General features: G+C 39.8%; 1 protein-coding gene across 4 annotated transcripts in view; it reads right to left on the bottom strand.

The window, feature by feature from the left end:
* The window catches only part of MEGF10 (multiple EGF like domains 10), a 167,326-nt gene that overhangs the window by 82,641 nt on the left and 68,159 nt on the right, over positions 1–16,526 (bottom strand). For 2 of the 4 annotated variants that reach the window (XM_002918080.4, XM_019798400.2), the window contains exon 5: positions 2,708–2,800. In XM_002918080.4, coding sequence (XP_002918126.1) covers positions 2,708–2,800 — 93 coding nt within the window. Of the gene's footprint in view, positions 1–2,707; positions 2,801–3,112; positions 3,169–16,526 lie in introns of those variants that run through there. The other 2 variants (XM_034655951.1, XM_034655953.1) reach the window with 2 other exon arrangements.

Genomic DNA, 16,526 nt, shown 5'->3' with positions numbered 1-16,526 from the left:
ATAAAACGTTTGCCTTAAAAATATTTATTGTGGTTTCTATCTCCTGATGGGACCCTGACTGATGCAAGCACCTAGTCCGATTATCAAGGCAATCATTCTAGGAACCTAACAAACATCATCCGATGTCTTCATAACCATAGCCAGAGAGAGCGGGAACAAAGAAAAGGAATCCGTGGAAGTAAGTTCATTTATTTTTTTAAAGATTTATTTGGAGGGGGGGGCAGAGGGAGAGAGAATCTCAAGCAGACTCCCCCTGCTGAACGCAAAATCTGATGCGGGGCTTGATCCAGGACCTGAGACAAAAATCAAGAGTCAGACGCTTAACTTACTGTGCCACCCAGGGGCCCCAAACTGAGGTCATTTAAACTGTGCTACCCAGTAGATTACTCAGGCCTACATTTTGTTTCAAGAACTACTTGCTTAGAGTAATTAAATGACACACCTTCTAACGAGTGATCTTAGAGGAAGTGCTGCAGACAAAGCCCAGGTAACCACACCCAGGACTCCAGCTCAGAACAGCATTTTCTTAGGTTAGTTTAAAAAAAAGTTGTCAGAGGGGCGCGTGAGTGGCAGTGTCGTTAAGCATCTGCCTTCAGCTCAGGGCGTGATCCTGGCGTTATGGGATCGAGCCCCACATCAGGCTCCTCTGCTGTGAAGCCTGCTTTCCTCTCCCACTCCCCCCTGCTTGTGTTCCCTCTCTCGCTGGCTGTCTCTGTCAAATAAATAAATAAAATATTTTTAAAAAAAAAGTTGTCAGAAATGTTTTTCTCGGAGCGTCTTTAAAGACCTCAGCTATCTGCCCATTTTTGTTTATGCTTTTGGTCATTATAGAGCCAAAACAGGAGTTGTAAAGAAGAGACTAAAGATTGCATCAGTATCATATTCTGGGATGGAAAGAACATGTGTCCTCAGAATTCTAGAGGCTTCCTTCGAAAATCAGTAAACTCCAAAAGCAAGCAACAAGTTATTTTCTAGAAAGCCTAAACTCCAAAATAAAGCAACAGTTTGTTTTCTAGAAGGCCTGAATCAGTTCTGGAGAGTCTGAAACTCATGTAGCCTTTTGTTTTCTTCACACAAACACTCATCAGTCTGATCTCTCAGCTGGAGGCAGGCTGTGGTCCTTCGGACACTAACTCTGAATACGGCTGCAACTATTCTATCCCACAGCATACTTGCCCTGGAATTAGGAACAAACCTCACTTTTCAAATGAAGAATACATCCACTTCTTTCATTTCCACCAGTTGAAAGAATAATGTTATTTTTTTTTTCAAAATGTGTAGGCACAACTGATCTTTAAGCTGGAAAAGTTAATGAAAGCGACTTTGCATTTGAGGTCAGTCGGCCAGAAAGATGGCTGTGAGCCAAATCCCACATCCCAAACATTTTGCCTCCACAGCATGTGAACAAACTGCCCACTCTCCTCCTGATCTTCAGCAGAAGCAAAACAAAACCCTGCAAGACAGTTATCCATTGGAATTGGAAGCCTTTCAGGGGCAGAAAGACACACACACACACACACACACACACACACACACTCCCTGTTTAAGACACAATAAAAAGTCTCTTTCACACAGAATGTTCTGTGCACAGGCAGCACAAGGACTACCCCAGGAGATGCTGTTTTAGGGACAGCCAAGAGATCACAAGCCTAAAACAAGCAGTTCTTATAAGATACACAGTAATCTCCCCAATTCCAAATATAAGCAAGAGAGAATTCTTAAAACCGGTTTATCTCAACGGCTTGAAATCCCTTTGGGACGAGTTTTGGAAAATTGTGCAGTAGAAATGAGGATGAATTTGTGTTGTCATGAGATCCTGCTGATTTTTAGAACTATGATTTCCTTTCTCTCAATGTAACATTTCATGCATTAAAATTCAGTGGCACTTGGACTCCCCCTCCCATTTTTCAAAGCAAAAAGCAGCACGAAGGAACAGGAAGTATCCACAATTACACGCACAGCAACGAGTTAGCCAGAAAACTTCAGTTTTAACTGTGAAATTCAGAAAAGCAACTGTATTACATGACATTCCACTGCTTAATCCTCTTAATAAAGAATACGAGGTTTTAAGTACAAGCTGTTTACAGTCCAAAATAACATTATGTTATATTTTAATTGTAACATAATGGAGACAAATGACATAGCATATCATAATTTGATTTAATATCAAAATGTTCATGAATTTTCAGTTATTACCAATATTTTCCCCCCATGTTTTCTGAGTGAGTACTCATTATTTGCATCTCAGAATTCAGAGGTAAATAAATATATTAAGCATTGAAAATATCAATTTTACTTCTGACTTAAAGCCAACAGGTGATACATTTTAATCACTGAGGAAGACGCTAGATAAATCAACCCGTAAACACAGCAGTTAGGATAGAATAGTTATGTAACCGCAAAACTGCTTTACTGAACTAAGGTACCTCAAACTCTGGAAAACATATTCATATTTACAGATGTATCAGCATCAGATTATTGAAATTGCTTTCTTTCCAAGTACTTTTCTTTATCCTCAATTAACAACAGCTCCATATATAACACATACACTAATTGAAAAGAAACTGTATTCCAAGCTGCACTGGGAATCCACACCATATTCTGTACAGGGAGCAAAAAGGAAACCAGTGGTTCAGGATAATCTGCGGACAAGGGAGCCCATACCGCAAAAACACGTGGAGACAGACAAGAACAGGTGGAAACTTACCACTGGAGCAGTTGGTCCCACCCCAGCCAGGCTCACACTGACAGGTGTTTGGAGCAATGCAGCGACCGTGGACACATTTATCAGCACAGTGGGCTGTCAGAGAGAAAATCAATCAAATAAGGAAAGTTGGCACAAGAAAAAAAAAAAACCAACAACACAGCTGTTTCACATCCCAGTCTCAAGTATCACTTAAAAACAACATGCATGCTTGATAATTTCCTTCAATCCATTCCTTGGCCCTTTCCTAGTCTGCTATGCGACCAAACAATTCCCCTTCTTATTTTGAGTTCTCCAAATAAATTCCTTCATTTCTACTATTTAATTCTACTTCATGCCAGATTAGGAAAGAAGTTTCAAGGAAAACTGCTTAGCCCTCATTTAAAAAAAAAATATATCAACGACTACCCAACATAACCTCTTTGTTTCAGGAGGAGCATATGGGGATGCAGTGACAAATCCCAAACGAAGCAAGATATGAAGCCTCCAGAGTGGCAGACGGAGGGTATTCCCCTCACATGATACCTTTGCTGAAAACAAAAGTCAAATTTCTTTGGGCACATGTCACTCACAACTATGACACAGCAGAACTGGACGCCCTGTTTCTATTCACAAAAATATTCAAAAAATGTCACCCAGGTTTTTAGGGAAGTAGCCAATCTCAATTTCTCTTTCATTAGTGAATATCTCAGGGGTGACTCACCCCGTGGAAGTCAGGGTTATCTTTGCAAACGCGAGTGCATGGGTCGTCTGAGGATTTCTAAAGCAAAGGACCACGACCCCATAGAAAGAAACATCAAATATATACTGTGCTGAACGTTAGCATCGCCTTTAGTGTTAGTGCCACTCGCTTTGATTAAACACTCTTTAAAGTACCTGGATATAAGAGCAATTGGGAGAACCACACAGCATAGTTGGGGGTTCCGATAGCCCAAAACTTTATGTAAGGATGGGATAAGGTATCACCTATGCTTGACAGATAAGTTTTACTAACGCATATCTTATTACAAAAGTAAAGCAAATTTACTGTCTACACGTGAAATACCAAAAAGTAAAATAAACCTATCTCTGGTTCCATCAACTCCTAACATTTCTGCTTATGTAGATACTTTCAGGAAATTTTCCTATATATTTCTCTCCTCAAGGAAAAAAAAAAAGAATCATAATATTTTTCAATTTTCCTTTCCACTTAATATAATGGTAATAATCTTCCCATATCATTAAATATTCTTTTATGTGAATTAGGCAGTGTTGTGTAAATATAATTTAGATTGTGTATATATACTGTATAGTGTATATACAGTGATATAGATATATATTTACATGTGTATATATATGCGTGTGTATAGGGGAAGGCATTTTAAATGAAAAGAAGGCAAAAAGAAGGGGTAGAAAGAAGTCAAATGGAAATGAGAAGATCTCCTTGGGTACATTGTTGGCAGCAATAGCTTTGGAAAGATACAGTCTTTGAAAACCAAACTAAGACTTTATTCTGAGAATTAACTGGGAATACTCTAATGAAATATACAGAATTATCACAATGAACCATCAGGTAGAGGATACCACAAGGCAATAAAGTGACCATAAACTTGAGGAACTAAAGGCTTACTTCCTTCACCAGAATAATTATTTAGCCCCCTGGCCATGGGTGAGGGATGCCAGGCCAAGTGAGCTTGGGACCTGGGGCCAGAGTAGAGATATCGACACTAGCCTTCCAAAGAGATGCTTAGCAACTCCCCAGGACTTGATTCAGACAACCATGTATTTGATTGGAATTACAAGCAAGATCAGCTTGTAACATATGAACACACTGGCTCTACAAAGGCTGACTCATGCTGCCAGGTTAAGTAAATATGTGCCAACCTAGGGTCTACTGTCTCCTACCATCTCTATGCATGTGTTTGATATTGTGACATTCATTTGTAAGGTCATAGCTCTGTACTGTTCTTTAAAGTGTAGCTATGCACATACAAGCCAGCAAACTACCATAACTGGAGTATGGAAAGGTCGATTAAATGCCACAAAAAACTCAGGTCCAACCATGCAGGGGGCACATTCTGGTTCACACTATGTTCTACGGTAGCACGCACACCCCAGGACACTCCCACCTTACCGAGAACACTGGCGCCCACCATGATATGAACATATGAAAGCACTTTGTCTCACTTGTCCTATGTGCTCATGATATCTCTGTTTGCAACATAATTGCAAACATCAGTCTTCAGACAAATTTACCAATTTCTCCTCATTCAAGATACTAAAACTATTTAAAACTCCATTTGCATATCTCAAGAAGTTTGAAAGATCCGATACTAGTTGCCCTTACTGTGAAAGAAGTGTTGTCTGATACTGCGCATTTATAAGAAAACACAGAAATTGGATATGGTAGCTGAAGAAAACAGAGTCACCCATCTCCTCAAGTTTCAAATTTTTGAGATCGCTGAAGAATCATATGAATGCTCTCATGTTTGATTCCTGGTGGGACAAACTTTGTGTTTTATGAAATGAACACCAAGAAGTCCAGTCAGTTAAAATAGATAAAACAAATACCCTGTGATGGTAATTTAAAAATCTAGATTACTTTTATAGGAGCCGGGAACTAATATTTGGCCAAAGTCTGGAGCAAACTGTCAATAGATAGTTCACAGCAAACAAATTCATCTGTAAATTAATGAGAAACTGGAAGGGGGAATCTGTTTTCCTAATGATTTTTTTTTCTTAATTAAAGCTAAAGCCAATGGAATCGCCTCTGAGCATTGAAGCCTCAAGTCAAGTAATTAAGTAATGGGAAATATTGTTGGTATATATTCCAAAGGGAAAGAAAACAAATTCTGGGGCGCCTGGGTGGCACAGTGGTTAAGCGCCTGCCTTCGGCTCAGGGCGTGATCCTGGCGTTCTGGGATCGAGCCCCACATCAGGCCTACTCCGCTATGAGCCTGCTTCTTCCTCTCCCACTCCCCCTGCTTGTGTTCCCTCTCTCGCTGGCTGTCTCTATCTCTGTCAAATAAATAAATAAAATCTTTAAAAAAAAAAACAAACAAATTCTACAGCCATAGTGCAGAATCTTCCCACAGCATTAGACTCAGTCACATAAGCGCCATGTGTGTTCCATGTCCTTCCTTATCCCACCAGCTTGGACGCCCACATCGAGCAAGAGCCTTCACTTAGTAACAGCTAGACCAGAGGAGAAAAGGGAGACATCAGAAGAAAAGAGAGGAAGCTAACTCTACGTCTGCAAATGTTCCAATTTGCCAGATTGCAGGAACACTCACTATGGCGTATGTATGGACAAATACAGACCCTCCCCCAAGGACATCAGTGGAGCTCGATCCCTGCCCTCGTCTCATCTTTCCTCATTTGGCTTCAGATGCCACCTATTCTGGGGGCCAAGCTTCCATAACTAACAAACTTCACATGAGAAACCAAAGTAAGATAAAGACATCGATTTATCCTGTAGAAAATCCCAAAGTGAACTAGAAAGAAAAAAGGAACAGAGGTCCCCCTTAACAAATGTTTAATCACTTAGACTTCAAGAATAGGTACAAAAAAAAAAAAGAATAGGTACAAAAGATCCATCGTAAGTGTGGCTCTCGCATCGATGGAAAACAGTCATTTTTTTTAAAAAAGATTTTATTTATTTATTTGACAGAGATAGAGACAGCCAGCGAGAGAGAGGGAACACAAGCAGGGGGAGTGGGAGAGGAAGAAGCAGGCTCATAGCGGAGGAGCCTGATGTGGGGTTCAATCCCATAACGCCGGGATCACGCCCTGAGCCTAAGGCAGATGCTTAACCGCTGTGCCACCCAGGCACCCCAGAAAACAGTCATTTTATTCTGTATTTGGGTCCTTTCTTCTTATTTTTAAAAGGGCAATTACAATCAGGAAAATGCTAGCAAAGATGACCTTGTCAATATGATTTATTCTTCACACCTCTCTTTAAGAAAATCATCACATTTCATAGTCTGAGTTTTTAGTCATCATTTTTAGAGACCAGATGTAAGCTGGATCTCTGGACCCCGCTAAATGCACTGCCGCAGACACAGGACTTGCGAGGGGCAGCCAAGGCATCTTCTCCCTCAAGAACCGGCAGGCAGGAGACACTGATGAGAAGAACATGCCCCACCTTTGAAGTGAAAGCTGTGGACAGCCTGTCTGCCTGATGGACAGGTGAGGACTGACATGATGACCCTAGGATCTTCTCTAATTAGGCTCCTATTTCAGCCTTACTTCCTAAATCCATTTAAATCCCATTACCAGCCCCATGGACCTCATTCCTTTCACTTGTAAATACTTGGCTTTAATACCAAGAGCCACTAACTATACTCAATAGTTTTCTCTTCTGCCACATACATTTCACTTTGGATTTACACCTAGGATATGGGGGGGGGGGAAGAGAGTGGGTAGACTAAAGATTCCTTCATAAACCAATTATATCTCCTAATACAGTAGTTACTGTTGTTCTAATGGACATAATATAATCAATTCATTTAATCTGAAAAATGTTTCCATGATCCAAATATCTCTTGAAAATAACTGTCCAGTAGAAACACAAACCTTCCAGCTAACTCGTCTTTCCTCAGAAATTCCTTTCATTCTAATATCGTAAATTAATAGCATAAGTCACAAATCTTGTTTTCACTCTTTATTCCGAGTTGCTATAGAGGAACATACATTTCTAGAGTTAAAGGTGCCTTTACTGAACATAATAGCCACATTTTTTCAGACAAAGAAACTGAGGGTAGGACTATGGGATGGTTTTCCCGACATTCACAGCTGGTGTTAGAGGCAAACGTGGGATTAAACTCTAGTACCTGACTCGCAGTAGTCCAAAACTTATGACGGGTTTTAAGAGAGGTGGGGGCAGGGGTGGAAAAGATGGTAGAGGTGATGTTGCATCCCATACTAGGGCAGGCGAACTAGATGGCTAGCAGCCATAAGTTAGAAGATTCAAATGAGGAAGAGGGAGAAAGCAGAGAATTGACTTCTCAGCTAAGCTTTATCCACGCCATACTTTTGTCTAAGGCCAACTATATACAGTCATTACAAAACTCTAATTGCTATCACAGTGTTCAGGTGCAGACAGGAATAACCTTGTTTTTCTATATCTAAATGTTACGTTGTAGCCTACCCCACTGTGTTTGTTTAGAAAAGGGAAGGGAATTCTCTTTCCTTCGATTTAATATTTACCGATGTAGTAGGCACATCCACATCGTTAGGCACTACTGTGGATACAGAGACAGCAGACAGAAGCTCTCCCTCTGCAGAGGAAGCCAAATACAAGCTTCTCAAACTCAATGGACCCAGAGCAGAACGCAGGGGTATGAGCAAAACACTGTGAGAGCATATTCAACAATTCCATTCACATGAAATGTCCAAAAGGTAAATCTATAGAGACAGACAGTGCGTTAGTCGTCTAGGACTGGGAGGGACTAAGTGTAAATGTGGCTAATGGTTATGGGGTTTTTCTGAGGGGGCAAAATGTTCTAAAACTGATTGTGTGATGGTTGCACAACTCCGTGAATATGCTAAGAACCACTAAATTGTATACTTTAAATGGATGAATTGTAAGGTATGAGAATTATATCTCAATAAAGCTGCCAGAAAAAAAAAATAGTACGAGGGCTGCAGGAAGGGAGCAGTTAATTGCAACTGAAGTGAGATCAAGGAGGTTCTCCTGAAAGAACATCTGAATGGAAGAAGTGGACACATCTGTAATACAGTTGCAGGAAAGGGTGGCCAACAACAGCTGTTTCATACTCCCTTCTCCTTCCATCCCACTCCCAAAGTTGCAAAAGCCACTGCTTGGAGTCAGAGCTCTTCCCTGCTGCCACCAGTGGTCCATAGACAGCTGATCAGTCACGGAAAGTGAGAGAACATGGGGATCCAAGAAATCTGCATTTAATAAGCATAATTTTAAAAATACTTATCTTAAATTCCTTTTCCCTCCATTCTCAATAGGGCTTTCATGGCTCTTAAGGACAAGTACAAAGAGTGCCTACGAGTAGTGTCTTTGGCAAACATGACGAATTGTATACCTAACGTCTACTCTTCCTTTCATCCCACTTTCACCAGGGACAATAATGTGACCAGCAATAAACTACATTTCCCAGCCCTCTTTCTGGATTGAAACAGCCAGGTGGAAGAGAGTAAGGGAGGGACTAGGGACTAAGGACTACTGGACTTAATTAGTAAGTGTCATTCCCCTTCTCTTTCTCCATTCTGATGCCTGGCTGACAAAATGGCTGAAACAGCAAATGCCATCATGAATTTGAAGGAAGGGCCCAGAGAATCATGGAACCCTTTGCTCTGAATTGCTTATAAGGATGAATGCATGCCACAAATCAACCACTTCCAGACTTCTCGTTATATAAAGACAATAAACCCCTGGTATGTACATGTTTCTGTTTTTCAGGTATCTATTTATCATAGTCCAACAAGATTCCTAACTAAAACTGCTCTTTTGGGAGATGTTTCAGGTGAGTTAGTTCTCCAGATAAAAAATAATAATAATAAAAATAAGAGCAGAAGATGATTATCTCAAAAAAAGCTGAAAAAGCATTTGGCAAAATCCAATATCTATTTCTGATAAAAATTTTTCTGTGAACTAAGAACAAAAAAGGAGCTTTCTCAACCTGATAAAAGGCAAATATGAAAAACCTACTACTAATATGGTAAAATAATAGTGAAAGAATGAATGCCCACCCCCCACACATAAGATTAAGAAGAAGACAAGGAAGTCTGCTCTTACAATTTCTATTCAGCATTACACTAGAGGCTCTAGCAAGTATAACAACACAATAAAAAAGAAATAAAAGATACCAGCCTGGGAAAAAAGAGGTAAAACTGCCTGTATTTATAGATTATGTAAATATACCTGTGTATGTAGAATATCTGATAGAATCTAGAAAAAAGCTACTAAAAATGATAAGAGTTTAACAAAGTTGCAGATAAAAAAACCAATGTACAAAAATATATTTCTATATATTAACAATGGACAAGCAGACATTGAAATTTTAAAAGCCACCTACAATAGCATCAAAAAAAGATGAGTCTGACCAAAAATGTGAAAGACGTATATATAACCACACATCTGAAAGTAAAGAAGTGAACAAAACTATCAATCAATTTGCCCTATTTGATACTTGCAAAACTCACTCCACACAACAGAAGCAGAACATATTCTCTCCAGAGACAGACCTTGTTTGTAAGTCAGATGATTGAATATTGTTAAGATATCAATTCTCTTCCAAATAGATCTATAGATTCAACACAGTACTAGTCAAAATCCCAGCAAATCTTCTTGTAAATATTGACAAGCTGATTTTAACATTCATATGTTAATGCAAAGTGCTACAAGGGCCAAAACAACTTTGAAAAAGAAATAAAAATACTACTTGATTTAAAGACTTATGATGCCCACGAAGACATGTGATGTTGGTGTAAATATAGACAAAGAGATTAGTGGAACGGAAAAGAGAGTTCAGAAATTACTTTACACATGTATGGACAATTATCTTTTTTTACAGAGGCACAAAGGCCTCTTAAAAAGGACTCACTGAAGAAAGAAACAATACTGGAAAAATTGAATATCCATATACAAATAAATAAATGTGGGAAATTGCACACCTTATGCAAAAATTAACTCAAAATGAATCATAGACCTAAATGTAAAACCTAAAAGTATAAAACCCGTAGAAGGAAACAGAGGAGAAAACATTTGTGACCTTGAGTTGGGCAAAGGTTTCTTAAACACAACACCAAAAACACAATTTGCAAAAGAACAGATTAATGAATTTGTCCAACAAAATTAAATTTTTTGCTTTTCAAAAAACAACACTGTGAGAATGAGAATGAAAAGATAAGTCGCAGAAGGAAGCTAATTTTTTCAAAAAACATTGTCTGATAAAGAACTTGTATCCAGAATACATAAAGAGGATTAAGAAAATAATCAGCGCAATTACAAATAAATAAATAGGCAAAAGATTTGAACACTTTATCATGGAAGATGTACTAATGGCAAACAAGCTCACGAAAAGATGCTCGTTATCATTCATTACCAGAACAGCACAAACTAAAATGACAAGATAATACCACATGGCTATTCAAATGACTGAAATTAAGAGGACGGTATTAACAGGTGGCACAGAGGTGGAGGAGATGCAACTCTCCTACATGGCTAGTGAGAAAGTAAAGCGCACAACCACTCTGGAAAAGTCTGGCAGTTCCGTAAAATGTTTATATGAATGTTTGGTGTTTGGCTATTCCAAATAAAACATCTCTGAACACTTGGGTATGAGAAACAGATGAGGCACCCACTCAGCTCCTAGGTTTGAGACAAGAGAAATAAAGGCATATGTTCATCCATACCAAGAACTTGTGTTCTTGGTAACTGCCCCAAACGGTCCATAAACACACGAAAGGACAAATAGATGGTGGTACATCCCAACAGTAGAGTACTACTCAGCGATAAAAAGGAATGAACTAATGATACACACGACAATTTGGATGAGTCCCAATATGATTATGCTGAATGTAAGAGACTAGACATAAAACAGAACATACTGTATGATTCCATTTATATAAACCTCTAGAAAATGCAAACTAATTTAGAGTGACAGAAAGTGGATCAGTGGGTACCTGAGGAAGTGGGGGACAGGGACAAGTGGATGGAAGGAATTACAAAGGCATGTGAGGAAATATTTGCATGTGATGCTTATGTTCACTAGCAGGACTGAGAGGGATGATTTCATGGCTGTAGACATGAAATGCGTATAGGGGCACCTGGGTGGCTCAATTGTCAGTCATCTGCCTTCGGCTCAGGTCATGATCCCAGGGTCCTGGGATGCAGCCCTGCATTAGGCTCCCTGCTCGGCGGGGAGCCTGCTTCTCCCTCTCCCACTCTCCCTGCTTGTGTCCCCTCTCTGTCTCTATCTCTTTCCCTCTCTCTCTCTTTATCAAATGAATAAATAAATAAATAAATAAAATCTTAAAAAAAAGAGAAATGCATACCAGTATCTATCATATATACACTTCAATTTGTAGTTATTTTCTATCAATTTTACCTCAGTAAAGCTGTTAACAATAAAACAAAACTGGAGTGTGAGGAGAACTACCAAAGAGGAAAAAAAAGACCTCTCTACAAGAGGACAGATTTTTAAAATTCTGAAGTAACACCAAAATAGTGACATGCTTGGCAATTTCCATAAGAATCTATGGTTATTGATGGACAGGCTCTGCAAATGCTTATAAGGGTACTGGCTTAGAAGCTCCCAAGAAATAATTACTTGGGGAACTTCTTGTACTAAAAACTCACAATGTAATATTCTACTAAACTTTTCCTCTACAGTGTGAATGACTTCTACAGAAAAAAAAAGTTGGTGTTGAAATAGACTATGGTAATGGATCCCACACAAGGGACTGAAACACCATCTGTGGAGCACATAATCCTATTCATTTGTTTGAAAATGGAAAGAGGTTTCAGCTTAATTCCACACATATACAGGCATTATCTATTTTGGCCACGACTCTCCCATTGTCTCTTTAGGTTAAATCAGATTTAAGTCACATAAGTAACATGATCCTAATGGATCATACTTTCAAAAAGTTAATAACCACTGGCATCAATTCTAATTTTCCTAAGCACGAATTTATCACAACTCAGCCTGCAACCGTCTGATGAGACAATCCACACTGGTTCAGTTTGAGAAGGATTTCAAACTCTTCAGCATACAGTTTAGAGAAGAAACCAGAAGGAAAGCACCTTTGTTTGTGATAAATCATTTCCCTCCTGGTCCTGTCATGCTGATGTCTGGGAGGAAAGCAAGATGATTCTGCAGGAAGTGCCATACCAGGCTCCTCTGTTTTTAGAAAGGCATTCCTCTTGCTTCAACCACTGTCTGGGGAGCCTTGGAATTCTTGCACAAATACTCTTTCCCACAGCATGTTTTCCGCCGCATGGCATTTCCCCCAGTCTGCCCTATTTCATCTCAATGATACTTTATTCCAGACACTTTGCTCCCAGTTAGCCAATACATCTGAATCACACGTTCATAATGAAGGCCAGCTCTAGGCAGTTAAGAGGGCAATGGGTGTCTGAGTCATGGTGGCCGCTTTTCCCATCCAGTGTCCTCACCCCTCCTCCCTCCTCGGTGGCAGTCCCCGGACACTTCCTTTAGGACTCCGGTGCCCTCATGTTCCTTCTACAGCCCTGTCTCCACTGGCTTGACAATAAATGGAGTCCTCATAGCCAAGGGTCGATGACTAATAAAAATGACTAAGGTTATCTCCTTGTCAGGGACATATTTGCATTTCAGGATCGAAGACTTAAGCCAAATACATAAATTAAGTGGTAGAACTTCTTCAAAGAGAGGAGGATCAAGGGTCTGAGAAAAAACTGGCAGCAGGACCTTTGCTATTAGAATGCCCCACAAAAACCAGGGAACACAAGCTCCAATGCCTACAGGAGCCACGTGGGATCAATGAGGAGAAGAGGCAGGTCAAGTACAGCCTGAGAAAACTCAGAGAGTGCTTGCTCATGTAAAAGGGACCGCTCCAGGAGGTCAAGAGGAACAAACTTCCCGATATAAAATAAATAAGTGACCACATGGTGACTCTACTAATAATACTGTATTTGAAGATCGCTAAGCGTACATCTTAGAAGTTCTCATCACAAGGAAAAAAAATATTTTGCAACTATGTGTAGTGATAGGTGTTAATTGGACTTACTGTGGGGATCATTTCGCAACATACACATATATGGAATCGTGGTGTTGTACACCTGAAACTAGTATAATGTTATATGTCAATTATATCTCAAAAATAAATACATAAAAGGGGCAGCTCCCCTTCAACGTCTCTAGTCTTCTGCCACATAATAATATCAAGCCAGTGTTACCAATTGCTTGTTTTTTCCATGGAAGAGGAAAGTCCTAAGTCTTACGTTAAAATTTTTTTAAAAAATCTAAAACACTCTGTGGACCAAATCAAACATGATTATATATCAGGTTGGGCAGCCTGCTGGTCTGTCACCTCTGGTATAGACTACTGACCTGCTTTATGAAAAGATCAGTGATAGTCCTCAAAGTGTTCAGAATAAACAGATTTTAAGTTCTTTAACAGATGGCTTTAACTGTCCTTTTTTCTTAATCTTTGTTTTTGTCCTTGAATCAAATCTATCATTTACATAGCTTTTGAATTTAATATCAAGATCAGTTTCATAGGTATACTCATTGATGACTCTAAGTTTGGTGAGCAATTGTTTGCCATGAAATATCTCTTAATAATCTTCAAAGCCTGGAGGAGAGGCCCTATCAATGCTGGTCCAGATGGTGAAGCCAGTAAACCGGTACATCTTCTAAGCCATTGTGAAGGGTAGAATGTCTGCTATATCCTCTCATGGCTCAACTAAATATTCCCCTTCCTTGAGTTGTTAAAACAGATACTATGATTGTACTCCCCCTCAGTAACAATTCAGCATCTCCCCATGGACATAAAAGGTACCTTTATGGGAGCTGTGGGATTTAGCACCATACTCCAAAGGAGCCAGGAGTCTTGCCCACCCATGCATCAGGTAGTAGACCTACAGATCTCAGCCCCAGCTATGGACCCTGCAGTGGCCCACGAACTGGCCATGGTCCAGGAGCCCCTGAAGAACACTGTCTTAAATAATCACCCATGGATGAGAGAGCCTTTGTGGAGGTCAGGTTTCCAGTAGAGAAGCTCCAGCATGCCACTGGAGCAAAAAAATACAAGTGTGGACACAACGGAGAGGTTAAGAGGAATGGTTGTATTTTACTCATCACCCCTGCCCGAGGGCAGCACAGCTCAGTTCCACAAGAGCCCTTCTCTGCCTGTGACTTCTCATGCCAGGGAAAGAGAAAGTGTGGGAGTGAGTACGCAACTCCCCCAACTGTGTAGAACGTGGTCAAAGAGGCCCATTTCTCTCTTGTCACATCCAGAGTATGGAGTTGTGAGCTACATGACTGGGAAGAGGGAGGAGACTGGGAGAGCAGCAGATAGGAATCTGAGAGGGAATTAAAGGTACGTGGATCCTAGTATCTGTGTTTCAGAGTTCACCAAGAAGCCCACCCATGAGCCACTGGAAATGCCCAGCCTGTGGATTCTCCTAACTGGCCCATGAACACTCCCAACACTCCATGCTCTTCAAACCACCTCCCACACAAACTCTGTGTCCAGCTCTCTGTGCATCCTCCCAGTGGTGGTAAGAATGAGCTTTGGCAGCTGGTTAGTGAACATGTCCAGAAAGTCAGCCCAAATCTGTGGGCCAAGGAGAGACTATAAACTCCAACTTTAGATCTGCCCTTGGGAAAGCAAAAGAGAGGTTGTCAGCACATGGCCTGGTGTGTTCCAGAATAGAAGGCATGCAAGTTTAAGAATTCTGCCACAAGCAGCCTTCTTGGTGCAGTGGGCAAGGCGTCAGTCTCATAATCTGAACAATTCTGCCACAAGAGGGAGCAAGAAGCGAGAAGTAGGTGTATCAATAGAGGATCTGCGAACGCCTCAGAATCCCTAGCAGAGCTCACAGAACACATTCATCTTCTAAAGTCAGTAAAGACTGGAGAAGGTGTCTGCTACTACAAATGTGAAGATAACAGCAACAAAAGATTTCAAGAAACATTAAATATCAAGGAAACATGACGCCACCAAAGGAACACAGGACTCTTTCAGTAACCAACCTCAAAGACACACAGAGAGCTGTGATTTACCCAATAGAGAATTCAAAATATCTGTTAAGGATGCTCAATGAGCTACACGAAAAAAGAAGAACAATTCGATAAGATTAGGAAAACAATAGGCAAACAAAACGAGACATTTAATGAAAAACAATTGAAAAGAACCAAATAGACATTCTGACTCTGAAGAATACAATGAATGAAATGAAAAATGCAAGATGGCATAAAGAGATTATTGTATCTATAATATGTTTTATGTAAGTTTCATGGTAATCACAGAGCAAAAACCTACAGTGGATACACAAAGGAGAACAGAATCAAAGGATACCACTATGGAAAATCATCAATTCACAAAGGAAGGCAGAAACAGAGGGACAAAGGGACAAGGGAGCTACCAAACAGTCAGAAAACAATAAGATGGCATTATTACCTACTGAAAAGTACTCTAAATGTAATGGACAAATTCTCCAATCAAAAGGCCCAGAGTGACTGGACCGATTTTATAAAAAAGCAAGATCAAACTATATGCTGCCCAGAACAGACTCACATCAGCTTTAGGCATACATACAGGCTCAAAGTGAAGGGATGAAAAAAGATATTCCAGCCAAATAGAAACCAAAAGAAAATAGCGGTACCTACCTATCCTCGTATCTGAGAAAAGAGACTGTAAGCCAAAAAGGGTAACAAGAGAGAAAGAAGATTACTATATAATGTTAAAGGGGTCCGTTTATCAAGAGGATATACAATTGTAAATACATATGCTCCCAACATAGGAGTACTTAAATATACTAATCATATGCCAACAGATCTGAAGGAAGAAATAGGCAATAATATAATAATAGTAGAGGACTTCAAAATCCTACTTTCAACAATGGATATATCAAAATCCTATTTTCAACTGAATCAATAAGGAAATGCTGGACTTGAACTTTATAGACCAAGTGGACCTAAAACAAACATATAAGACATATTTGGTCCAGAACCAGCAGAATAATGTTCTTCTCAACTGCATACGGAAAATTCTCCAGGATAGCATATGATAGGGTTACAAAACAAGTCTTAGCAAATCTAAGAAGACTGAGATCATATCAAGTATCTTTTCCAACTATAGTGGGTTGAAACTAGAAATC

The sequence above is a fragment of the Ailuropoda melanoleuca genome, chromosome 3, assembly GCF_002007445.2.
Source record: "Ailuropoda melanoleuca isolate Jingjing chromosome 3, ASM200744v2, whole genome shotgun sequence".
In the NCBI taxonomy this organism is placed as follows: Eukaryota; Metazoa; Chordata; class Mammalia; order Carnivora; family Ursidae; genus Ailuropoda; species Ailuropoda melanoleuca.
The sequence above is the reverse complement of the archived record's forward strand: the minus strand, read 5'-3'. Positions and strand labels throughout refer to the sequence as shown.